This window comes from Bactrocera dorsalis, unplaced genomic scaffold (genome assembly GCF_023373825.1).
Source record: "Bactrocera dorsalis isolate Fly_Bdor unplaced genomic scaffold, ASM2337382v1 BdCtg162, whole genome shotgun sequence".
NCBI lineage: Eukaryota > Metazoa > Arthropoda > Insecta > Diptera > Tephritidae > Bactrocera > Bactrocera dorsalis.
Window position 1 is genome coordinate 1 of NW_026038213.1, and position 27,995 is coordinate 27,995.

At 32.9% G+C, this 27,995-nt stretch overlaps 3 protein-coding genes across 11 annotated transcripts; 1 reads left to right on the plus strand and 2 right to left on the minus strand.

The window, feature by feature from the left end:
* Positions 1-7: 7 nt before the first annotated feature.
* LOC125780175 (girdin-like) lies at positions 8-1,937 on the plus strand (the record flags this gene model as incomplete). The annotated part of the gene is made up of 1 exon (XM_049461921.1): positions 8-1,937. A coding segment is annotated over one exon (1,419 nt), but the record flags the coding sequence as incomplete, so codon positions are not given.
* LOC105222771 (late secretory pathway protein AVL9 homolog) lies at positions 1,933-5,731 on the minus strand. Its single transcript, XM_029548877.2, has 8 exons — positions 5,613-5,731; positions 5,372-5,509; positions 5,105-5,308; positions 4,233-5,049; positions 3,566-3,967; positions 3,316-3,496; positions 3,187-3,254; positions 1,933-3,105 (listed from the first exon to the last, which is right to left on the minus strand). Exons 2-8 carry the CDS (start codon positions 5,453-5,455, stop codon positions 2,579-2,581), a joined length of 2,283 nt encoding a protein of 760 aa, XP_029404737.2. The 5' UTR covers positions 5,456-5,509; positions 5,613-5,731; the 3' UTR covers positions 1,933-2,578.
* A 4,096-nt stretch (positions 5,732-9,827) lies between these two features.
* LOC105222772 (cyclic AMP response element-binding protein B) lies at positions 9,828-26,650 on the minus strand. 9 transcript variants are annotated; one of them, XM_029548881.2, is made up of 6 exons: positions 26,426-26,650; positions 16,065-16,561; positions 15,795-15,971; positions 15,536-15,707; positions 11,697-11,840; positions 9,828-11,541 (listed from the first exon to the last, which is right to left on the minus strand). In XM_029548881.2, the coding sequence occupies exons 2-6, from the start codon at positions 16,263-16,265 to the stop codon at positions 11,333-11,335; spliced, it is 903 nt and encodes a 300-aa protein (XP_029404741.1). In that variant the 5' UTR covers positions 16,266-16,561; positions 26,426-26,650; the 3' UTR covers positions 9,828-11,332. The 9 variants fall into 9 exon arrangements, with proteins under 9 accessions (XP_029404741.1, XP_029404744.1, XP_029404742.1 ...); XM_029548884.2 differs by having other exon boundaries at positions 26,422-26,650; XM_029548882.2 differs by lacking the exon at positions 26,426-26,650 and adding an exon at positions 21,062-21,324.
* Between the last annotated feature and the right edge of the window lie 1,345 nt (positions 26,651-27,995).

The window sequence follows — 27,995 nt, forward strand, 5'->3', positions numbered from 1 at the left end:
CGATGATATTATTAATATAATGCAAAAGCTACAGTATCCACATCAAGTAAATAAGTCATGGTTAAAGACGCCAAATACACCACATTCATTTGGATTTGTAATTCAACTATTTGACTTCTTAATGGATTTTGTGCCACCCCATGATGAGGATCAAATAAATGATAAAGAATTTGAATTTGAGGATCCTGAAACGGCAACACAAAGTTCCCTTATGCAAGAATCACCGGATGCAGATTTTACAGCATTGGTTTTACAAAATTCCGAAGAAGGCTTTAAGCTCTGGGATAAACAATTAGATGATGATCTACATAATCTGAAACAGCAGACGTGTGATGTGCTAATTTACAAGCGCTGTGGTCTACAAGGTATTACAGCGCTAGATGCGCAGTTAGAAGAACTAAAAACCGATCTTAGTGCCGAAGAGAAAAAACGACCTAAAATAAGCGAAGAAGAGGAAGAACGTTGTAATCGCTTAGAAACTGAACTTAAAGAGATACAAGAACAAATACAGACAGCACAAGAAAGTTTAGAAATAATAAATAACAAATTAACTGAATTACAAGAGGAGAAAAACGAATGTAAAAGCGAACACACACATCTAGTAAAAAAAGTAGAACAAATACAAAAAATACTTTCTACACAAACAGTTAGCGTGGACCGACGTGATGCCCTTATAGAGGAGTTAGAACAACGTAAGTACATGTTACAACGAATGGAACGTACTTTACGTGATCTGGAAGGTAGTCAACACCATCAACAAGTTTTAGTATCGCGCCACAAAAAACGATTGACCGATCAAATCGTCAAATATAACGATCATATACGCAATATAAGTTGCACCAAACTACAATGTGATGAGAGTGTATTGCAGTTGCCTCTCAATCCACAGCTTGAGGATGTTAAAGAACGCATAAAAATGTTGGAGGCAACACGCGCAAGTGTCCAGAACCAACTACAACAGATAATACAGCAAAAGCAGGTACTTGATAAGCAAGCACTTCAAATGAACCATAATATAAATACATATTTGAAAACAAAATGTGCTGAACTAGAAATGGCAATAAAACACGCAGAACGTGACAGTAAAGAAATTGCAAAACAAATGCAAACACAATGTACCGTCCTGGATGCACAATTGCATAAACTAGAGGAGCGCATGCAACAGTTACAAATTGATTGCAAGTCATTAAAGAATACAAAACATGAAAAGCACATGGCATTAGAAAATTTAGAAAAACAAAATGAAGATTTAATGAATCGCGCTGAATTGGAATATAAAACGGTTGCCGATGAACGCGAAGCATATCTTAATGAATATGAGACGAAACTTGAGCAAGCAAATCAGATATTATTGCAATTTGTTGAAGAAATAGAGCAACGCGAAACAATGCTGAAACGAATCGAGGAAGAGGAGGTAAAAACTTAATTAAATACATTTTATATTATATATTAATGAAATGGAATTTAATTTATGATCTTTGTTTATCTCTCAATATTAAATACACAATAATTTATTACAAATACAAGTACACATAATGATCATATAATTAAATTGCTATACCTATATATTATCAATAACTTGTCCAATTACGTACAATGTTCTGCCTTTAAATATATATTTTTTTATATAGTTATGATTTGAAACTTTTTTTTTTGGCTTAGTACTATAAATCGAAAACATTGCTATAAAATGTAATTTCGCTGAAATTATTATATTAATATTTATTTATATTATAACTCAATGCTTTGTTATTGGCAAAGCAAAATCAATTGTGAGCTAATGATAATGATTATCTTAATTTTTTTTTGGATTATAAAAGTTTGTAATTTTGGCGAAATCACATTCATATAGCAACAGAGTTTAGCTTCATTGCACAATCCATCATATTTTTATATGTCATATACTGAGTTCTTATTTTCTGTTCAATATACTTTTTATTTATTGCCACACACAGTTTACAAATTAATTTCTGTATAGCTTCATTTCAAAGGTCATTGGTTGTTAATTCGTTTGTTAAATATAAATTGCACTTGGAACAGCTTCAAATATTTACCGATTAATATACTTATACATTTCTAAAATAGGACGATTTAGAGCTTAGCATAAATGAAAAAGTATACAAAAATTTAAATTAACAAAATCTCTTGCTCAGAAATTCATTTTGTCTTTAATCGTTTTTAATTTCTACTCATGTATCATTTGACTTAAACCTCACACTGAAAAATTATCCCAAAATCACACTTATTATTAAAGTAAACCTCTTAAGAGCATGAAATTCATAAATTTGACTTGAGCGCATTTAAAATAATCTTTGAAAGTACTTTGGCGCAAACTTATGGCAACTAGTACAAATATATATTGTATTATATTAATAACATAATATAATATAAATGATATACAGTAGAGTTTAATGCGGGTCGTATTAATTTAAATTAAATCTTTTAAACTAACTATTTTCCGCTTGAGAACTAAAATTTTTTTAACAATAATAAATTAAGTTCAAATTAATAAATAAATATCGACGAAAACATTTTAGGAAAAATTAAACAAATTAAAATTTATATTTTCTTAACGAATTTATACAATAAATACATCACCATTGTCTCGTGGTGTCTCATTAGCCACATCTGTGCCGCAAGTTGGGGTTTGCAAAGGTGCGGCTTTAGGTTTATTCAACACATCAGCTTCCCGCCCAATCTCGACAATGCCTTGTTGCAATTGTGCCCCACTAATATCTGTTTGACTATCAGCCTCTCCACTCATATTCTTATTGTCCAAAACATCTTCGTCTTCGCCTAGTTCTTCAGCACTGTCAATAGGTTTCTCACTGCCGCTACTGCTGGTATTACTACCAGGGCAGGTCATTTTCTTTTCGCCCTCAATACGTATATTTACGCGATCTGAATCTTCAATGTGTTTTTGGAATGTAATCGAGATTTCTTGTGGCTGTTCCGTCAATTGTTGTTCCATACTGGGTTTCGCCGATACCCCTGTGCTGTTCTCTCCATCACCAACTTCGGCGGGGGCAGCAGCCTGTGTGGGAGGTGTAGTGATGGAGGACCACCAGGTAGAGAATGTGCCCTTCGCCTGCGAAAGTGCAACTCCTACGTGTTGATAGAGAAAAAATTACTTCTCTTGCTCCTCATACATATACCATACATATATATTTAGTGTCTTGTACTTACCAACTACACGACTGGTTGTGTTTACGGCTTGATTGATTTTGCGACCGCTTTCACTGTTTTGCATTGTTCTTGAAACAAAAATTTAATCAAATTTAGTACTAATCTAAAAAAAAATATTGCATGCCCTACTGTGCAATTTTTAGCTTCATATCGGCTACAGAAAGTGTACCCGCAAATGGATGTCCGGCGGGCAAGGCGTCGAAAAAGTCAGCTTCAGGTCGCACATCGTACCATTCTTGAAAACATTGTGTGCGTTTAAATGCCTGCATAAAATGTGCATTGAAGTGTTCGTTGTCTTTGGTAGTAACATCTAAAAGGCATTAATGCAAATCGAGTTGAAAATTACAACATAAAAATTAGTAAGCCTTATTCAGCATACCACTGGACACTGCCGTACGTAACAGCGCTAGAATATAGCCTTGAAATTGATCACGTATCCAATGCTCGCTGCCCTCGGCGTCCTCTTTCGGCGATTGCACATGTTTAAGCATATAGTCCATGAATCGTAAATCCTCAGTACTTAAAATCAATTGTCGTCGTACTTCTCCATCAATCGCATCTATATTGGCATTTTCTACGTCCACCAACACGTCGGCAAGTTGACGTTTCTGTTGGAACAATACATTCGAAGTGCCAATGACATAGCTCAGTACAGATGGATCACTAAGTAAATCCATATATGGCAACGAAAGATATGGCAAGAATAGATTACCACTGGCGAAAATTGAAATGGGTGCGCGATATTCGTCTGGGTTTATGGAGCATAAGGTGCATAGCGTTGCTAAAATTAAAAAAGTAATAATAACGAAATAATCATTAATAGAAAAATAAGTTTAGCAATATTCCTAAATATGTATTACAGCGTCTGAAAAAAAAAATTCATTCAATAATTTTTTCTCAAATCTCGAGAATAGAATGAAAAACGATTATAGTTTGGTGAAATGTACACATGTGTACTTTCTTAGTTTTCGATAGAGTTTTTTCTCGCAAAACATTTCTAAATGCAAATGTATATATTTTTTTTGCTTTGTATATTGTGCACTTACATGCCAAAGTATCAACACTGCCTTCTCGAGTTAGTGAATCGCTGCGTGCAAACCGTTTGTTTCCTATGTCGCCGGCTCCCTCTAAAGAATCAAGGCGGTTGAGCTCTCTTGTTGACTGCGACGATGATGTATTAGTTGATGTGTCATCAGTAGCCGCTTGGCTCGCTGCTGATATAGCAGATGATACCAAAGTGCAATCATCTGCTGTGTCACCGGCGGCACTACCGCCGTTACCGTCTTCACTCTCACAAACTTCTTCTACTATTTTTGTTGTTGGTTGTTGGGCATGTTTCTCAAAAGTAGTTACATATTCTTCACCTTGCTTCAATTCTGCTGTCTCCTGGTGTATAGAATCGGTGAAATCCGGCATTGGTGATAATGGTCGTGATGTTCGCACACAAGCCACCTCTTGAAACCCTTTCTCCAGCAGACGTGGTATTAATGATGCGATGCCTAACACCAGCACACACATGCCTCGTACGGGTGAACCAAAGCACACAACTCGACGTTGCAACAGGAACAATTTGAAAAGAATGAGCACCTTATGGCGCCATTGAAGTACGATTTCACGTAACGACAAACCAACGTAAAAATTACGTAGTGGTCGTTGGGTTTCATCATCCAATAAGCAGGCATTGAGTTGTTGGTATGCTTTTATTAGTAGTTCCGTGCAAGAAAAATCACCTTTCTCAAAAAATGCATCCGCTATTAACGAGAGTTTAACCTCTATATAACCATAGATAGGCAGCCGAGCGAGTACTACAATTGATTTTTGCACTGTACTTCGTGTCATATCTGCTGTGCGAATTTTTAATTTCTATAAAATAGGAAAATAGGAGCAGACCTTTTATATTTCTCTTTCAAATAATTACCTCAATTGGTATTTGTCTATAGCACGATACGCCATACACACTCTCCGTTGGTTCAGTTAGACTAGGCAAATTAAAGAAAACTGTGTCCTCTGCAAAGTTATGTGAACCATCGGGCAGTGCTAATGTAGGCAAATATTTCCAACCAGATGGACATTCATTTTTACCCGTTGTGTCTGGTATTAGCGGTGGATATGAGAACTCAACCTAGTATTTTAAATTTATAGAAAGTATGTTACAATATATTTTCCATGTTCTACTTCAGTCTACCTGACAGCCTAATTTGTGGTGGAATCCCACAACCAGTATATGAAGAATAGGTGGCCTATTTTCTCCTGCAGTAGATAATGCCATTGTATGTCTTGCCGCTTAGTTCAATATTTTGGTATCCAGAATCTGTAACAACCACTGATTCCCCAAATTGTTTGTTTTCACAACTTTAAATTTATGTGCATTTCTACTCTATATTATCATACTTAAGCAGTTGTGCTTCATTTATAACTTAACTCACACTATATTATCAACTTGAAATAATGATTTTATCGCTAACGTAGTTACACTTATAATCTTTGTATTAGTCGGACAAATAACTTTTTCGCAAATTGTTTGCTCCAACGCCAGAAATGACTGTCAAATTGATTGTGAATGTTCTTGAATTTACCGTGAATGAGTTGAGGTTGTCAAAGAACAAAGAGAATACGTCGCTCTTTCAATTTATGTTTCACTAAAGGGTTAACTGCAGAAAATTCTTTAAAAAAAATTGCATACATTTAGGCGCAAATGGAGAGAGAAATCTAATAAGAACTTAAATTTACAAACAGTACTTAAATTTACAACCTGGGAACATAAAACAATGTTTTATGAACATAAATTGTTATAAACAATATTTTATGTTCTCTGGTATATTAAGCATACCATGAAGTGGTGGAAACGTTCAGAAGGATACCTCAGAGACCCTATAAAATATATATAAATGATCAGCACGATGAGTTGAGTCGATTTACAGAAAGACGGCTATGTACTTATGTATGTACATATATGCGAACTAGTCCCTCAATCTTTCATTTTTGCACGCCTACAAGAGGCTGCTCATTTATCGGCCCACTATAGCATATAGGTGCCATATAAACTGAACGATCAAAATCCAGTTCTTGTATAGATATCTTTTATATATCATCACCTAAAATGCAAAGTAACGTAACAACATTTTCGAAAATTTACAGTGGCGTGAATGAAACACGAAATAAAATCGAACAAGAGTGAAAAAAATTTTAATATAGGTTAAAACTGGTTCATACATGAGCGCAGAACCTGAAAATGTTGGACGTATGTAATATTTTGTATGTAATTTAAAGTAGTGAATTGTAATCAATAGGATACTCAATTTCGAATTTTTTGATGATACGTTATTTTGCATTTTAGGTGACGATATATAATATGCTCTGTTGCTATAAATGGTTCGAAAAAATTCTTGCGACTCCACTGCTGATATACATAGTTAAAAGTTTTATATGTTATTATTACAACACAATTCCATTCCATTTAACTTCTTTAAAGCAATAAATACTTTATTATTTAGCAAAGGAAATAACTACCTAATAGCCTCGATCAGTAATGTCAGGTTAACATATGTTTTGAGTACAATATGTGCGATTTTAACTGAATCGAATCATCATGGATCTTCGATCCTCGACACATACATACATATGTATGTATGTTTCATTCATACTCACCAACATTTTTTTGCAATGGACATTGTGTTAGACCTATGTATTTTGTATGTTTTAGACTTTTTCATTTAAAATATATTTTTTATTTCAATATCTATCGTTAGGACAAATTATAACAATGCAATTTCTTTACAAATTTACCTAAAAATTTCAACTTGTTTTCGCAATTGAAATTTATATTCATAAATTTGTGTTGTACACACATTTATTCATGATTTTAACAATGAAATTTTAAGAAAGTTGTATTTGCAATTTTTTATTGTTGTTTAAATATCGACCCGTTTGCTTAGTGGCACCATTTTATTGAAAACTTTCGTCTCGCTAAATTCTTGAAATTCTTTATATTAAGATGCATACATACATATGTACAGACATATGCATGCAATTATTTATTTCATAGCATATGTATGAATTTTTGTGATTTGTATATATTCTCTAGCAGTTTTGTCAAAAATATTCACTTTATGCCTTTTTATATTTTTGTATTTCTGTAAATTGTAATTTTTTTAATATAGTATTCCTGTTATTTTTAAATTGTTGCTTGATTGATGATTTTTCTTGTTGTTTTCGTAATTGAAATTAGTTTTCAAACACCTGTTGCAGCATTATAGGGTATTTTTTGTTGTAATTGTCTAATATATTATTGCAGTAAAATTGTTTATTCCTTCTATTTTTTTTTTTTGTTTTGCTTCTAATTGATAACCCGGCATATTACCGCGAAACACATAAAATTTATTTTTAGTGAAAATATCTAGTCCGCCCTGTAGTTTCTTAAAAATAATCAACTTGGAGTTGTGTTGAAAGTTTTGAATAAAACAAAATCGTTTTTTTTTCGAGTTTTAATATTCACGACTATGCATATGTATTATCGCGTCAGCCTCGCAAATTATTTCTGCAAATTACTTTGTATTTAAATTGAAAATGTATATGTACGTATTGTATGTACATACATACATATTTGTATGTATATAAGCATACATACATACATATATGCATATTTATGTACATATTTAAAAATGTAAGTGTGCGTGTACCGTAATATGCCAGAATGCTTTTGTTTAAAATGTATTTTAGAGTTTTTAATTTGAATTTCAAATATTTATCACTATTCAATGATTTTTTTTTTATTTTTTTTTTTAGAAAAAACATTCAATGTACAAATTTTAATTATTAAGAATTTTACATTTAAGTATTTGTAACTATGTGCAATTTTACTTTATAATATTGTTTCATAAAATTTAGCTCCGTAATTGCATTTCATTTACCAATAATTTATGTATGTAGTTAATTGTTTTTTTTTTTTATGGTTGTACTAAGTTTTAGCAATACATTACCAAGTTTTTTAATTTGAATTTATGCTTATTAAGCGTTGAGTTATTCTTATAAAGTTTACTCATTGAGTAAATTGTTTTGCTTAATTGCAATCAAAAAAAGTTACTTTGCCCTGTGATTAACGCTTATCGCGCATAACTTTTGTGTATATGTACATACATACCTATGTATGTATAATATGTACATGAGATGTAAGTGCTAATACTTGCACTTCGCTCAGGTTTTTCCTTCTCTTACATGTTTCTTTATACTTATATTCATTATACATTAATGAATGTATGTAGCAATCATAAGCCTTAATTAAAATATCAGCCGCACCACGCTTCTTAAACAGATTTTCTACCTAATAGCCAATAATTCAAACCCACCAAACTATAATTTTATAATTCCATCCAAAAAATTTAGTTATGTATGTAAATTGAATCACATTTATCTAGCCTAAAGATGTGCACATCAAATTTTTAATAAAGAAATTCGTTATGAGTGAAATAGAGTTCACAAGTGAACCGATATTTAAGTATAAATAGCACTTTTTATGTTGGAAATTGTAGCAGCACTCCAAAAATCTTATACTTTCATTACTCGAATCTCAAAAATATACAAACTTCAATCGTATCTAAAAAAATTAATGTGTATTGAATTCCAAAAATCAGGTAAATTAATATTAGGATTAAAAAGATATTTTATATACTTTTATGATCATACTCCATAACAAAGCAACGGTAGGTTATCATTTTATACTAAGAAAATTTCGAATTTCCAAGGCTAAATATTCGAAATGTGTAATAATTAAGCGTAATATAAAGTAAAAGAAAATCGGAATATGACGCATTTTGTATATTATGGTGTCGGATATTTCCAAATTTATGGTTTTTGGCTTTTTGCAAACCACCTTGACGTTATTGCCCTTACAAAAGAATGCAATGCAAACAAGCTCTTTATTTTCAATTATCCGCGCCTAATCATATTTCCTTTCCATGTAAAAACTATGGGATTTTTTGATATTTTGTATCAAAAAAAGTAAAAGTAAGTAAAAGTGATGTTCTAATAAAAACTTTAAAAGTTATACTACCTCAAGTTATTTATCAAGTGTTAATGAGCATTCATGCAAGTGATTTATGCATTCTGTGTTGCTCATACGCCATGGCGTACTGCACGGATACATAGTACATTTGATCCATAACTTATAAAGCTATGTTTTTATGAAAAAAAATTATTAAGATATTTTTATAGAACGAAAAATTTTGTATCAAAATTTCGTTTTCTTAAAGTTGTGTTTTTATTTTGTTTTGTTTTTTTAATATAGCCACGTTTTAAACTGAAAGTGGAGAGCTTTTGTTTGCGTTACATCCTTTTTAAGGCAAAAACGGCAAACTTCGTAACATACGTACGTATGTAAAAAATAGAAAGGTTAAACATTGCTAGCCATTAACTATAAAATTAATTTGATATGAGCACAATCAAATATTATAGCTCAAATGCAAGTGAGATTCTATTCTCAATTCCAACCATTTGTAATTTCAAAATACCATAATTTTGACCCATCATTTTGTCATTTGTAAATATATCCACATTCTCACACATACATACATATATACAATCAAACAAACAATCATATATGTACATATTTTGTAGTTTTATGTTTAAAATTTCATTTAACTCCGTTCTAAACCTTTTTTACATTGTTTTTTTTTTTATTTAAATTAATTAAATCAAAGATGATAATAACAAAGAGCTTCATAATTAAGTATAATGTACAATAAAAAATTAAAATAAAATTAAGCATAAGAAATCTTGTTGGCAACAAAATATGATATGTGCCACTTAAGCAACAAATTCAATTAAACTAAAACACATACACGTTGGAAAATCGGGCGACTAGCTGCCGCGATTTTGCCAAGACTGCTGCAGATGGCTCGAATAAACTGTCCTGCATAGTATACAAATTACTTCTAACCTTTACTCATTTGTCACAAGTACATATACATAACAAAGAAATACACAATACAATGAATTAATTACAATTTAAACATAATTTACAATTTTTTTTATTCAATAATCATTTTATTTTTTATATATTTTCCTCACAATTTCTTCTGTGTTCAAATGGGCTAGTTTTTCTTTAATGAATTTTATATTAAAGTATTTGCATTTCATTAACATTTTCTACAGAGCCACGGTATCAAAAGCATTCTTCGTTATTTCACTTGCTTTCATTAAACCTCAGCATATACAAACTTAGAAACAAATTTCATTTCTATTTAAAATTGTAGTTAAAATTAAAATTTGTTAATTTTGCATTCACTTACTGCATTATTATTTAAAAAAATATATATGTATATATTAACCAACTTCTAGTCGGTCCATCTACCGTCATCAGGTCATCGTCGCACTTTGACTGTGGCATACAATTACCATTGCTTTATGTTATCATAACATAATGGAATTGCATTTACACTATTAAAATGCATCACTTATTTCACATATCTCATCTCATTTTAAATATTAAGATAAAAATTTTTACAAAAAAATTCTTTATTCTCTTCTCACTTTCCTTGCATATGTTTTGTTGTGTGTGTGTGTGTTTTTTTTTTCTTTTTTGCTTTTCTTCAAAAAATTTGTTGAGTCGAAAAATTAGTGCAGAATACTAATTCATCGCCGTATCAGGTTAACAATTTGTGGGAGGTCTGGCGGGCACAAAAACAACGTTAGCGGCGGTGGCTTTGACGGCAGCGGCGGCAACAGCATTCATGTTTGCAACTACAATGCGACGCACAATGGTTGTTGTAGTTGTTGTTGCTGCTGCTGATGCTACAGATGGCACTGCTTTCCCTACATGTAACACTTGCAATCGATTGTTGACTTGAAAATCCTTTTGCTCAGCTGCAACACATTCAACCGTAGGATCGCTGCCATTATCACCATCATCACCATGTTGTTGTAATGTGTTTGCAGCAGTAAGTGAATCCGTTTCACTTAACGCATTGATATTAAAAACTACACTTGCAGCAGCATTTTCACAATTTGTACTTGTAGCGGCGAAATCTACACTTGATACGGCAGCATTATCTGCAACTGCAGTATCTACGACATTGTCGCCATCGTTTTCATAGTTATCCGTAGCCACCACTTCCGTCCCAACCGCATCGTCGTCATCATCCTGCCTGTCTCAATCGATCTTTGTTTGACAATAGAGCTCCTTGAGTGATTTCAATTCTTCAATGAGCGCTTTGTTTTGATTCTCAAGCACCGCCACACGATTTTCCAGGCACTTTATATATTCCTTCTTTTTACGCCGACATTCACGTGCCGCCTCCCGATTTTTTTGTAATCGTATCTCGCGCTTACGCGTCTGATCCTCAGCTATGCCACTATTATCTATGTAAAATAAAGAAAATAACAAATTTTAAAAACGTGCCAAATTGCGTACAGCAATCGTACGCTAACTGTATCAATATTTCTCATTAGTTTCTCTATATATACGAAAATAGAATTCAATAATAAACAAAATAATAATTGGAAACGTTCTTTACTAGTATTGTATGGAATCCTATGAGGTATGTAAAATGCTGCCGCATTGTCCGGCGGCATTTGTATTAGGGTGCCGCTTGTACCGCCCCCCGTGCTCGACAACGTGTGTAGTCCACCAGTCTCTGACATTTGCAAAGTCGCTCCACCTTTTCATTCGTTATTACATAAGACCACAGTGCAGATAAATTGTCAATCATTGTCATCGCAATCGATCAACGTGTATCGGCAAATTTTGCAGATTCAGATCACCATCGCCAGTACCATAATTCGTTGCATTTGAAATTTGCATTCGTTTTTTTTTTAATATTTTTTATTGTGGATTATTGCATGTATGTTTGCCATTCAAAGTGTTGGTGGGGGGATCGTTGAAAATTATCAACATAATGTCGCATAATTATGATTGCAGAATTTGATTGTGACAGGGTTGGATTGCATCGAGAGTTGAGAAGAGGCGAAGTTGAAGTATTGGAGTAGGATTTGTTTTTGTTTTGGAAAAAGTCGAAAATAAGATCAATAACAATTCATTAGCTTACTCATTGACAATTAGAAATGGATTCAAACACTTTTAGTGCAAACCGCTATATACATAGACACATTTATGAATATAATGTATTTATTGCACATTACATATGACGATTTTTATTTGATTCATTTGATTTAGGTACGTTTCTGATGAGTTATGGATTCTGCAGTATGTATCAAAGAAGCCTTAAATTTAATGTTAGTGCTTTCCTATGAGTTTACAAATATTATATAGGCTTGTTGAGCTGAGTTGAGTTGAGCTTTTCGATATTTAGTGAATAACAACATTCGATGCGATGATGACAGTAATTTTATCTATATGTGCTCAGCAAAAAGCGATAAATTTGAGATCACAAAGAATTTACAGAGCGCCGCAAAAACACACACAACATGACAGACAGAGACATAGACGGATAGAGAGAGAGAGAGAGAGAGAGATACATAAAGAGAGTGTGGTAGATAAGCAAAAGTCACAGAGAGAGAATAGTGAGACCGGAGACAACAGTGAAGACGTGGTGGTGTAAGATGCACACAAAACATATAGTATACGCAGAATAAATATTAAAAAGAACACGCATGGGTTAATGTTTCACATTGTCCTGTATCCCTTAGTTCAATAATATTTGAAGATAAAAGGATCAACATTAACAGACTGTGAGCATATAACAGTTATTAACTGTGTTTATCAAAAAAGAGAGAAAGAGAGCGAATGAGAGCGCGTGGGCGAAACAGAGATGCAATAATACATACAATGATAACAACGTGATTTCCAAACTCTTTTTATTAATTATTTATTCATAATTACTTTTTTTTAATTATCATTGTTAGAACAAATAGTTAGTTTAAAAATCTCTAGTTTAATCAAATTAGCACAAAATTAATGGAAAATGACAATGCCTAACGTTTAATGTTTTAGAAAATAATTGATTTGTTGTTAATAGTAAGGTAACATAACTACCTAACAAAAATCGAACAAAATTGTTAACGAACGTGAAAAGTTACTTCTCAACTATAATATTTCTCTGGCATTATTCTTTGACCTATGGCAGAACCACATTTATTTTTATCAGCTTAAGCATCTATATTCTAAATTGGATATTTATAAGAAAAAAACTGGTAATCTTATTGAGGGAAAATTCAAAAGAAGATACGAAAGAAGCTAAGTAAGGAGTTACTGCCAACTAGACCTTATACAATAGCTAATAACTGCACTACGTTTAATTGAGATATAAAACAGTGCATTTCGTTAAATATATTGACGTTTCCACATGCTTTGTCTGTGTTGTGTGTGAGCTTCGTAAAGTTTTAGCGTCTGTTAAAAACTTCGTTTACTTGTAAATAGACGAACGACCTTGCAATGTCAGCAGTAGTAGCAGCAGGATTAAAATGACAATAGTCGTATAACATGTATTTGTTTTAACTACTATAAGCTCTCTTCGATACGATTATAAAATTAAAACAGGAACAAACAAAACAAACGTTAAAGGAATTAAAAAAAAAGATGAGTGACCCACCACTCATAGTGAGACAAATGCAAAGCTTTGATGACAACCTAGTTATGATACGGATGCATTATTTACTTCAATGTGTAATTAACAAAAATAATTTTTTTACAAGATAAACAGAGGAGACAAATATTTAAAGAAAACATATTCTAAGTCATAATAATGGAAATGACAAATAGAGTGATGTGTTGAGCAATACCTACATACAGATGTATATTATGAAAAAGATTTTACGATAACGATGGGATGAGCATGTAGTACATTTACATTACATTCCTTACATGACAATGCATATGATCATGAAAGTGTTTTTCGCGAAATTCATGCAGTGATACTGGCGATGGTGATTATGGTGGTAAAATAGTGTCAAAATTTAGCGATGATTAAGGCGATGACACAAGGCACGTTGTAGACTAAAAATTAGACAAACATTTCGTTTATATGCATACATACATACAAAAGTCTTTCAAAAACAAATCGTTGTTTTCATTTATACATAAGATTAATTTCTATGTATGTTTAGAGTTACCAAAAACCCCTTAACTCAGAATTGCACCACATCGCTGAAATTTGCGTTTTTGGAATAAATTTCCACAATTTTCAAAAGTTGTAAAGGTGTGATTAATTTGCCAGCTAAATCTCTCAAAACGACTGTATCTCTATAAAGCATCCGGTATGTTTATACTCTTGCAACCTATTACTACAGAGTATTATAGTTTTGTTCACCTAATGGTTGTACGTATCATCTAAAACTAATCGGCATAGATATAGGGTTATATACATACATATATATAAATGATTAGGATGACGAGAAAAGTTGAAATACGGGTGACTGTCTGTCTGTTCGCATTAGCAATGGGCACCTGTGGGCAACAAATTTTGAAAAAGTAATAGTGACCCTGCCTCCTAATTAGTTTAATGTAGACATCTCCGAAACTACTAAAACTACAGCAACCAAGTGTGCTAGGCGCGAATATTAAAAGAACGTGGCACCTCCCACATTTTGATGAAATCACATATCTCCGGACCCGACCAACCGATTTCGACTAAATTTTGGTACGTACAACGCGTATAGAAAACTTATTTATTTGACAAGGTGCCTTCACGAAATTTGACACTGATCCAGACCCCAGACAGCGCTACAATCTTTAAACAATTTGTTCCGTAGAAACTGACCCATCAAACTCAAGTGCTTGTATTAGATTAATGAATGAGGAATGTACCGCGATCTTGGGTCTATCGTGCCCCCCAAAGTGCTTGTATGGAAAACTTTTTTATCTCAAAATGTATCCTCATGAAATTTGACATAGATTATTGTCTAAGGAAACGCTACAAACTCGAAACAAATTGTATATTCGTATAGAGGACATACAAACTGATCTATCAAAATCAAAATATAGATATTTTAATACCCCTTTATGCTATAATAAATACAGCTGTGAAGGGTATTATAGCTTAGGTGCAAACCAAGTTAACGTTTTTTTCTTGCTTATACTGAAATCGTGTAATCCTTAATGATAACAATTTCCTTTTATTATGCTTACTATATGGATGTATGTATGACTAATACAAAAGCTTTCGATATTTTTATTTAATGTCTTAATGTATTTTTGCCAATTGTGCAGAACATAATAAAATTTTATGAATATGCAACTTAAGATATCAATGAAGAAAATGATAACAAATAAAAACGCTAATTAATGCTTCCGGTTAAAATTATTTGTATTAGATAAAAAAAAATATAGTGTAAAATTACATTATTGTTACGTATTTACAAAAATGCACGTGTTTTCAAAACAATATTTTATAATTACCTGTTATATCAGGTCCACTAATTTCGGTGAAAATTTTATTGTACGATGGCCTTCTTGTGAGCTCTATTCGTCGCTGCGGTGAGTCCTCGTCAGTGAGACTATCTTCACTATTAGTGTCGAGGTGTTGTGTATTTGGTTCGGGTTTGATTTTACATTGAAAATGTGGAGGGAGCTGTGGCAAAAATGATAACAGAAACATTATTATTAATCGATTGTTTTTATGTTGAAGAAAAATTTGTAATATAAAATATTAATTCACCTGTACACCACTGCCTGATGTTGTGTGTATTACTGTTGTACTAGGTGGCTTATTCACATATAATACCCCTCCCTTGGGTACACCTATCGTCCCTGTCGTCGCCGCGGTCACAGCATTTGTGGCGGCTGTTTGAATGACTGACGACTGATTGGCTGCCTGAATGACAGACTGCATTTGCTATGTTTATAGGGCATAAAGGAATTAGTATTATACAAAAGAAGGATAACAGATATTTGCATGATAAAATATATAGAATATTATATATATTACCTGTAAACTGTGGACCGGTGCTGCTAAGGGGTATTGCACACTCGCTGTTGTGGTCAATACAGTAGCTCCACTACCGGCGGCTGATGTTGCTACACTATTGCCGGCTGTTGAGTTATTACTTTGGTGCGTTGAGGTAGTCGTCAAATTGTGACCTTCCTCAATATTGTTCGAGTTGCCGTTCTCCTCACCGATGCTGTCCATTTTTTTAATTTTCAACAGCACCGTCACGTCTTGCGACAACTGCTTCAGTTTGACAAATTTTTTCCTTATAAGAGCAGCCCAGAAAGATGCAAAATCGTAGTCAATATGCTACTACGAAAAGCAAAATAATTTTTGGTTGCTACTGACTAATATCGACCTTTGGTGCTAATTAAAGTTTCTTTGTTTTGGTTTGTTGTTAATATTCAAAGCTTAGTAAGAGTTTTATGGTTTCACAAGCGGCAAGCCGATCGAAATATGTATGATATTTTGTTATTCCATTCAAAATAAGATTTGAGCTGAAAACATAACAAAACCATAATTATTAGTTAGATTTATAAAGCACATGAAGGATTTTTCATTAGACATATGCACATAAGTATATCAATGTATTTTCTAACACAATTATATTTTCTTAAAATATTAATTAATTCGAAATTTGAATATCTGATCAAATTTGACTTGGACTGACAAAAAAAAAACACTTTGACTTATTTTAATACATATTTTTATTATCGCATTCAAAAACGGGATCCTATTTTTTTTTTTTGCACTTGCTATAAGCTTTGACAGGGATGGCCTTTAGTGTCTTCAGCGAATTTTGGTTTATTCGGTTTCGGCCCATTTTTGAAGCGTATCATATTCATAAACTCACGTAGAGCCCCTAGCCAAGTTGTCAAGCATCCCTACTCGACATCGTTTTTGCCTAAGATTCACGTCTTTTGGTACGAGCCTTGCATTGATACGTTATAAACCAAAAACATTTACCAAAATACATTTGTTGAGTCTATTCATAAGAGATGTTGAGATCCTCTGGGATATTTCTGATACGCCGATTTTCAAGCACTTTTCCTATTTACCTAGAAATCCGTTAACCTTCGAAATTTAATCAACTAACTGAATTGCAATGCCTATGTAGGCAAGTCTTCACCAAAACCCTACACCATTTGAACTATGAAAAAAAACTGCCACAAAGTGTTTCACCTGACAAAGATAATTTCATTAGCAATAATGGCAACTTCATCAATATAAAAAATTTTTAAAGGGGGTAAAACTGACGATAACAGAATGACCACAGATGAACAAAACAAAAACGAAAACAAAACCGCTTTGTCGTCTGCTGCCTTTATATGCGAAATTGATACTACAGTGGTACAATTATGTTCACATACCACTATATCGTATGAGTCACTGGCAGCAGCAGCACGCCATATCTCCGATCAAAAGCTAGCAAGCAAGTCACATCGTCACATTCACCAAAACGTCGTATGGCAGCGTCATAAACAGCAGACGCTTTGGGTGCGAGACAAAACGTCAGCAACGCGAACAGCAGTAAAAGCGACCGAACTACTTCGAATATACATACATACATACATATATAAAAATATTCATATGCGTAGAGTTGATCGTGCTGCCAATTGGTCGGTGGCTATCAACGCCGGTAGTAATCACAACAGAGAAGGAACGAACAGGCAGTTCAACGGATTTTAATGATCGAATGAAAACATATTGCAGCAGCGATGATGAATACTACTATTAAAAGTGTATTTGTATGAATGAATATTCTCAATGTACTATATATACATACATATGTATGTACAAATGGTACTCATACGTATAAAAAGAGCGCCAAACTTCATCACACAAAGTATTAAAAAATAACTAAATGCAACGAACCGAACTGGAAGTTGTATATTTTCTACCATGATCGCGCATTAACGTTAACATAAGTCGATGTACATACATATACATATGTATATATATAGGCACATTATGAGAACATGTGTATGTAATGCATATTTGCCCGTTTTGTTGATATCATTATACTATATCACCACGGACACGTCATCAACATTTCGTTTATAACTTGCACATACATATGTACATATTTATATAAAACTTTTGTACATACATACATACTATGTACATTTTGAACAACTCAACTCACAAATGCAAAATGAAATATAAAACGTCGCGTAGCCATTTAAGGTGTGTAAACATGTAGAATGTATATTTTATTGTTAAGAATGTTTATTCTTGATAAAAAAGGCTGCGATGTCTGAAACCTAATTGTTGAGAGATGTCGTCACCAACCGAAATCGCAGTTACTATCACGCTTTCCCTTGTCAAGATTAAAATGAAAAGGATTTTTTCTGCTTTTCGCAGTTCATAGCACTATATAATTTTGACCACAAATGGAAATCATTTTAGGAAGTGTATACAGTTTTAGATAGTACATACATACATACATAAGTACGGTGGTCTGATATCGGACGCCGGAAGCCTTGGAAAATGACCAAGTTTATTATATCAAAATATTTCCAAAGGTCCTGGGCGGAAAAGGTTTTTTTCAATATACTTATGTACTTCCAAACCACTTATTTAATTAAAGTATTTTTTAACAATTCGTTGTGAATAGTACATACGAAAAAAACACCTCTATATATTGTGATTCCACGTACATACATATATATATTTGCAATTATTTATTGTTGTACTTTATGTTTCATAGATATTCATATTTTGTATATTACTAATTTGTAAAACAAAATATGTAAATATTGCTAAACCGCATTACTACTAAAGATTGATCGTTGAACGCGCCTTCATCTGGTATTTTCGCTATATGTGCCTTCCTCTATGATGTATTTTTATGAGGTGACGTCATTAACGCCAGCAAATAGTTAAGAGAAATCGTAATGAATTCCTTTACCTTGCCGGCGGTGGCTTTTACTACTTCTTATGTTCTGAAGTAAAGATACTTTTGTTTATACCCGTACTGGGTTCTTTCTAACAATATGTAAACTCTAAGTACATATGTATGTACGTAAATATTGATATATTTTACTACGTATCGTAATTGCTAGTCGCTCCTTACGTGACAACGAATATAAGTTGCGTTATATGTTGGAAAAGCTGTGCTATTTGCCCCATTATCGTATTTTAACTCCAAAATTTTCGATGTCGCAATACAAAATTTGGCGCTATTTTTAAATAATTTGTATGTCTGTCGCGAATTGGCAAAACTTTGTAAATATATATGCCAAACGTTGTAGGAGTGACGTAATTTTATGTTTTGTATTGAATGCTTTGTAATTGGCACACTACACAGCATATAACAAACCTTGAATATTAATATTTTAAATATATGAATTCTCAATAGAATACAGACTGTAAATATAAAATATATTATACCACTAAATAAAATTCTGTCACGATTTCTATGATGACTTATAATTAAATATAATGTAGTAACTATCCATGGCGCACCGTGGATGATATTAAAAAAAATTCTGTAAAATTGTGGCGTATGTACATATATGTATATCGGTCTCCTTTCTATATTTTGCATTATTTTATTGGCATGTGTTGCTGTTGTTTTTGTACCGGTTACCCTGCCCTATTTGGAGCGAAAGGTAAATTAGTTGTCAAGGTCATCGAACATCATCACGATTTGTTTCGAGGGGGTCGGACCTTTGTGACCCAGATGTTATATGAGTTTTTTTTTACAAGGCTTATTAAGAGATTTTTTATAAATTCTTTTATATGCAGGATACATCTTGAGTATGTGAGATTAAAGGCCACAAACAACTTGTTTCTTTGCATAGAGTTGTTTCACATTCCTTCATTCTTAATTAGCTATTAATATCCGATAAGTATTCATCAAGATATTTTTGAGACGTCTTGTTAAATGATTATTTCCAAAAAATATAGGACTAAAAATATGAAGTATCAATACCTAAATTTTTTAATGAATTACTATACTTTAATTTTTTTATTATTAATATTCTTATTATAATTTTTAAGAAGATATTTTTCGAAATTGTCTACTGTTCACCCCCTTAAAAGGGGGAAAAGTCAAGGGCAAACAAATGTTTAGGTTCTCAAATGGTTTTTATGTACACCCTAAGTATTCACTTAGTCTACAAGAATTAAAAATAATTTTTACTGTTCGCAGTTGTAGCTAAGAATAAGTTTTAGTAGTTTTTAAAAACTCTGCATAATCCAAACAAACCTTTAATATAGCATAATAACGTAATCTTAATTAATTGAAAATACCCTCTAATATAGAGCACAATAACAAGCACCACCACAATTTATTACATTATACAATTTACAGAGCACATGTTGGCAGATGGATTTTAATCTAATTTTTTTTTTATAATATCTTGAGAGTTAAACACTTTACAAAATATTTTGACTTCGTCATCAATTTCTACATTTTTGCAAAAACTATTTTCAAAATTTGATTAACAAATCACAAATCGTAGTAAACTGCACAACCACTAAAACTTCATTATCTACACATATAACTTAAGCTAGTTAAGCATTCAGACTAAAACATAAAAATTTGGATATTTGATAAAGAAAAAACACTAACAGCACTTGATAGAGCAAATAAATTCCAGCTGAAGAAAAAAAATCAGCAACAATCCAATAGCAACAGAAACTTTGAAACTACGTCGACAACTACGACAGCAACCACGAAACGAAACTTCTGATGACATCACTAAAAAATTACTTTATTGTTATTGGTGCTTGTGATGTGCCTGCTTTTTCTTGCTTTTGTTATCGTTGTTGTACAAATTACTCTGTGCCCACGAAATTGTAAACAAACTCTAAAATCTGCCTTCATCTACCATAGGCAAGAACGAATAAACCATATTTATCGTGTTTGCACAATCGCGTTGACACATTCGCTCTATTAGGTCGATGTTGTTCGGCGAAAAATGACGTTATAGGAGAGTACATTGTTGCTTTTTGTTTTTGTTTCGTTAATTTTGCATACGAGTGATTACCTAAAATTTTGCTTTAAATTTACTCGATAATAACTTGTGATGCTGTTGCATTTCAACTGCACCAGAGGCATTCCGGTTTCGAAAAGTTAGAAACGACTTTTTTCCAACAAATGATTTTTAGTTGAGCAATCTAATTGGAAAATTCACACCGTCAATTTAAAATCCAGCCCGAGAGTACTACACTATTTTCCATATTGTACACTTTTTATGATATTCTTATTTGATTTGTATACGAGTTTGTTTCGCTCGCGCTCATATGATGTTCGCAAAATGAAAGAAATGGTGATATGTGAATATATAAAGTTGGTTCCATAGTTGCTTACCACGTGGTGAGTTAGAAATACCAACTCAGTGTTGCATTTTGTAATTGAAATAATAATGATAATTTTTGGAATCGTAACCCTAATGTTTTTGGAACAACGTTCTTATGCTGCTGCATATGTTCGTGATTTACTCTTCTGTGATTCAAAACCTAAATTTTGATAAGGTATTATTAATTTTGATATATAGGAGGCCATATAGAAAAGAGTTTGTTTGTTTCACATTGCATTATCGATAAACGCCGATTTCATTACAATAATTTTTTTTAATTGTACGTAATTAAAACCAACTATAATTGATACTTGATGAAAGAGAAAATTTCATAAAATGTAATAAAGTTTGTTTTTGATATTTCATACAAATATTTTTTGGTATTGTGTGCATGCATCCCTATATTTTAGAGTGTATTTTTTTGCACATGTGACGTCATAGGTGAAAAACATACATATGTATGTATGTATATAGATTTAATTTTAAAATTAAATTATGCAAAACTAACTACGAGTGTATTATCACCAATACACCCAAAGTTATTAAAGCAAACCGCTCCATCTGGTTACAGGTACTAAATATATATGTATGTATAGGGCTTGAAACCGAAATTATCATTTCTTATCAAAATTAATGTTAACATACTCTTTTATCGAAACGTATGATGTTAGCTCTTGTTGTTATTCTTGCGTCTTTCCAATCTACTTTAAGCCAACTGTTGCAGGTGCTCTGTTTGTAAAGGATTCGCCTCATATACACTTCGCGCGCATTTTTCCTTTCATTTATGTATGTATGTACATACACATGTACATATATTTTCGCAGATAAACTGAGTATTACTTATGATTAAAAGTAGAAGTTAAGCAAAGGACAACCTTTAAAATGAATTAAGTGGAGGAGAGAATGATTTAAATAGGTATAAAGAGCATATGTATGTAAATAGATCTGCTTGGGACGACTGTGTGAAATACATAAGTATATGTATATGTATGTACATTGTATATAAATTCATTCTATAAAAATGTCATGTATTTGTTGTCATTGTCGGATTGGGAAACACACCCCATTACCTGAAGTCCAAACTCAATATGACCCAATTCGAATAATATAAAAACTTTAACCGCAGATTTAATACACTTCAGATGTATGTACATATGTACATATAGTATGTACATACATACATACAAATAACTAAAATCAAAACGAAACTGGCTAACAACATTCAAGTCTTATTATATGTTATAATAAGGAGAATAATATGTATCTTGATTATGAAGTTATAGTGGTCTGATCTGAATAAGACCTTGATTTTAATCGGTCAGTTTGTATGGGGATAAAGGGATGTGTCCAAAATTTTAGATCGATATCTCAGAAACTAAGTGACTTAAGTCGTCACGCTGATCATTTATACACTATACCATCTACATACATACATATTTATATGTATGGTATAAACATTTATGAGGTCTCCACCTTTTCGTTTTGGCAAACTTTATGTACTCCGTTCAGAGTACTCATTCTCTGCAAAATATACTACAAGGTGCGTTCCAAAGTAAATCTAGCTATCTATATGTCGACTGGTGTGTTGTAATCTGCTATCTTTATCGATTGTCCAGTGAGAATTTCATGACTTTTCATTGATTGGAAGTGAAGTTATTGCGTTTTAAGTGTCAGTATGTTTGTGTTATCGGTACGAAAATGAGCTTCGAATAAACAAAAGCCAACATTAAATTTTCTTTTAAAATTGGTAAAACTTTCACCGAAATGTTTCAATTGATGAAACAAGTTTATGGCGATGACTGCCTATCCCGTAGCAGAGTGCGCGAGTGGTTTCAACGTTTTCAAAGTGGTCGTGAGGACATAAATGACGATCAACATGTGGGCTAATCAACATCCGTGATCAAAATCATCATTGAAATTTATGGAAATGGAATTGAACATCTCCAAAACATCGATTTATGCATTTTAACCGAGCATGTGGGCTTACGAAAGGTGTGTGCCCGGTTTGTTCCGCACAAATTGACTGACGACCAAAAATTGCTCAGAATCCACCATTCGAGGGACGATTACTTGACCAAAAATCACATTTTAACCATTAACCACTCCAGGTGTTCACCTGATATGGCACCGTGCGACTTCTTCCTTTTCCGAAAAATGCATTTGTCCATGAAAGGAAAGCGTTATGCAGACGTAGCGGCCATTCCAAAGGCGGCCATACCAACGAGCTAAAACACTCGTTCGACATGCGATTTTGAAAAAAATAAATTGATTTTGCCACAAAAACCATTTGTTTTGTTTTTTGTCCTGTTTACTTTGGAACTCATCTTGTATGTACATATGTATCTTCTTCTTTACTGGCGTAGACACCGCTTACCCGATTATAGCCGGGTTAACAACAGCGCGCCAGTGGTTTCTTCTTTTAGCTACGTGGCGCCAATTGGATATTCCAAGCGAGGCTAGATCCTTCTCTACCTGGTCCTTCCAACGGAGTGGAGGTCTTCCTCTTCCTCTGCTTCCGCCGGTGGGTACTGCGTCGAATACTTTCAGAGCTGGAGCGTTTTCGTCCATTCGGACAACATGACCTAGCCAGCGTAGCCGCTGTCTTTTAATTTGCGTCGTATACCTCATACAGCTCATCGTTCCATCGAATGCGATATTCGCCGTGGCCAGCACGCAAAGGACCATACATCTTTCGTAGAATCTTTCTCTCGAAAACTCGCAACGTCAACTCATCAGTTGTTGTCATCGTCCATGCCTCTGCACCATATAGCAGGACGGGAATAATGAGTGACTTATAGAGTTTCATTTTTGTTCGTCCTGTAGCACCTGGCGGCTAGAGTTATTCTGCGTTGAAGTTTCAGACTGACATTGTTAACAGTGACGTTTGATGACAAGAGATATTTCGTCTTGCCCGCGTTCACTGTCAGACCCATTTGCTTTGCTTTGCGGGTGTTGAGGCCGATGATATCAATATCATCTACATATGACTCCATCCTCCCTATATACATATGTATACTATGTATAGCAAGATGTAATTTAAGGAAAAATCTTTATTATCTCATTCGTGCCAACAATTGCTACTTCTTAAACTCAGTACCATAAACTTCTTAAATGCCATGACTAATTCATACTTAATTGAAAATTAAATTGTTCACACGTGTGTGACTATAAATAAAACTCAGTTACCGTGTTGATGAGCACGTTCTAGATATATTATAGGTATGTACATATGTATGTACATAAATATATATGTAGATTTTAACGCTTAGCATTTTCATAGGAGAAATGCAATAAACCGCCGATTAAACAATCTATTTGCACTCGTAATATGAACCTTCGTCTATACATAGGAATATAAATAATTGCATACAAACATATATACTTGTATATACTACAACTGCATGTGATTACGAAAGCAACGACTGCGTCAACGAAGACAACAGCAATGCTAGTAACAGCGTGACATTTGTAACATTTGAGAGAAAGAGCACCAACAACTATGTGTATTTCAATAGTTACGTATATAAACGTCTTTCTATATGCATATGTATGTACATATGTAGATATATAAATTTAGGAGAAAAATTAAAAAAAATGCGCTTAATCAATCACATAAGAAATCACACATACTTACATATGTATGTATACATATGTTTATCTAAATACGAACATAATGCTAAGCCCTGGCATAACCATGCACGAAGAAATGAGGAAATATTCAATGAAACGAGGTAATGGTGTTTGCCTCTTTCACGCAATTTGCACTTGAAACGCAAACAACAACAAATAGTCAATAACACAGAGTCGGTAAAAGCAACAATTTGTCCTACAACAAAATTCACTCTTTTTTTCTTGCCATAAGTATGTACATATCATTTGTTTTTATGCATGTATTGATGTTCAGGAATAAATTAGTTGAATGAGGTACTAATAGACACAATAACAAAAACATACCACCGGCCAAACAACTAACACATTCGGACACAAACTACAAAGCACTGGTATAGCTCAGAAGATCACACTGACAACTGACGAAAACAAATTAATTGTGATGATTAAACAATTCATTGAAAAGCTTCGTTTACGGTATTATGAAAATAAAATGAATATTCTAAAACCTTTACTGTGATTACGTCAAAATTTCTTCTGCTACTAGTGTTTTTGGTTTAGAAAAAAGTGGCTGATTATTGTGAGTTAGCTTCGCTACGACGTCCACTTTGAACTAAGCACACACACATAAACACATTTAATTTTGCAGTTGTGTGAGTGCGTTGTTTTGCTTTTTTTTAACACATGATGTATTGTTGTACATATTTACAAACATACATACTTATATTGCTATTTAAATATTTACATATATATGTATATTTATGTATGATTGCATTTGTTCGAATTGTTTTTATCAGGTCTAACTGGCTGCTGAATTGACTGGGACTGGTGTGGCGGTTGTGCTGGGCCAGTACTATCAGTGCCGCGTATCTGTGTCCGCACTAATATTCGCATAATTTTTTTTGCATACATTCATAAATACATACATATGCACATAAGTATGAAGATATGAATGTGGGTCTATGACTCCAACTTTTAATATGGCCAAACATCCACATGTTCAGATATATATGTATATGTACCAACCTACCTTTCACGTAAACATATGTACATCTTATAAAATGTTTAAGTTTTTATAGAATAAACCAACTTTTCCTGTTTATTTATACAAAATTTTCCAATTTTGAATACATTTTTTTACGATCAGCTGGAATCCCTGTACATACATTTATACATACATATACGATAAGTATGTATGTACATATTTATGTATTATTTTGCCAATTCTTTATGACTTCAGTCTTACTGCTTTAATGATCGCATTTTAGTTTTTCATTTTGTCTAATTTTCAAGAGTTATTTTGGTAATTTTTAATCTTTCAAATGGTAATTTGTATGTACATATACATATGCATTATACATACATACATATGTATCTAGATACATTTGTATCTTGGCTTTATTTTAATTTTTTGATTTTGTTTTTGCACCACAACTCACTCACACGAAATATGATTTCGTTTGGATTGTCGTCTTCGCCACTGTCACCGTCACCGATACTGTAGCTTTCGGAACGGCCCGTCCTCCACGTTTCACGTTCTAAGAGGCTGGCCCACACTATATACTTGTGTGTAGCTACAATAAGGCCGCCGCCGCGTACTTTTTCACACTCGTCACTCGCTCACTCATTCGCTCCGAATGCCTTACGTCGAAGACTGTGACTGACGAAAGCATTTAACAGCGACACAGATACGGCCAGCTATCGCAGCAACTACGACAATGATTTACAGTGTTTCGATTTTATAAGAAATTACCTCTTAGGCACACACTTATGTACATTTTTCATTCCAAATGCTGGCAATATTTTTTGTAAAGAATACTTATGAAGATGTGTGACATATTTGTTACCTAACTAAGAAGAAAACATGAAAAAACAGTAACCATGCTGTACCTTTACAGGTGTATAGCATAAAATTGAATAAAAAGATCTTTATTTTGGTCGATCAATTGGAATGGCAGCTATATAATATTGTCGTCTGATCTGAAAAAAATTTCGTAGTTTATACCAATGCTTTGGATAATAATATGTGGCAAATTTCATGATTTACCTTGTCAATTAACAAAATTTTCCATTCAAAGAGTTGAGTTTGATCGATCTGTATGTATGGCAGTGATCCGATATCGGCGGATTCGACAAGCTTTTTAGGGAGTAAAGGAAGTATGCAAAATCTTAAATATCTCAAATAATGAGGGATTAATTCGCATATACATACTGACGGGCATGGTTAAATCGTTCATTTTATCACTAATCAATTATATATGCAAGTATACTTTATAGGGTCTCTGATATTTGATTGAGAGTTATAAATTTCTTCCCAAATTTAATATACCCTGTTCAGGATATAAAAAGGTCTGATAAGAGTTTTTTGTAACCAATTCCATCAATGTTACAATGGTCCGATATATAAGATTCGACAGACAAAATACTCTACATTTGACCAATTCATTGCATTTCGATAGATAGATAGATTTTTGCCACTAATTTCATTTAAACAAATTAACTTTCAGCACTAATACACTGTGCTACGTCGGCAATGACGACAACAACACCAATGGTTCGGAACGAACGAGCAAGAGAAACAACAATTACAACAACAAATACAAAACACAACAAGCTTATTCGGTTAAGAGCATTATTTTTGGTTCCTTCTTATTTTACACAAACACATACTTACATGTATAAATAGATATGTACATATACATACATACATATACCTATAGGTATAGTATATATGTACATGTGTGTATTTTTTCTATACAATAAGAGCAATTTTATCATTTTATTGGACTAGGCACCTAATCGAGTGTCACACATGTTGGCACGTGAATTGAAATTAAATTAAATAAATGACTACAGTAAAAGAATTTAGTGTGCATATTAAATAAAAAAAAACGATAACGGCAAAATACAATACAAAAACGAAGAGAGCAATAACACCTGAACTTTCGTAGTTAATAATTAAATTTCACACCAACGTTATTTCAATCCTTTAAGCTACATATGCATATGCTAT

Bases quoted from the DNA above. Each gene is read 5' to 3' on its own strand.
- LOC105222771 (XM_029548877.2), bottom strand. From the start codon at position 5,455: ATGGCATTATCTACTGCAGGAGAAAATAGGCCACCTATTCTTCATATA. The intron at 5,050-5,104 runs GTAATTATTTGA...CCTATTTTATAG, and splicing joins ATAGACAAATACCAATTGAG to AAATTAAAAATTCGCACAGC. The intron at 3,255-3,315 runs GTAGGGCATGCA...TTTTGTTTCAAG, and splicing joins ATGAAGCTAAAAATTGCACA to AACAATGCAAAACAGTGAAA.
- LOC105222772 (XM_029548881.2), bottom strand. From the start codon at position 16,265: ATGGACAGCATCGGTGAGGAGAACGGCAACTCGAACAATATTGAGGAA. The intron at 15,972-16,064 runs GTAATATATATA...CTATAAACATAG, and splicing joins CACCGGTCCACAGTTTACAG to CAAATGCAGTCTGTCATTCA. The intron at 15,708-15,794 runs GTGAATTAATAT...TTTTTGCCACAG, and splicing joins CATCAGGCAGTGGTGTACAG to CTCCCTCCACATTTTCAATG.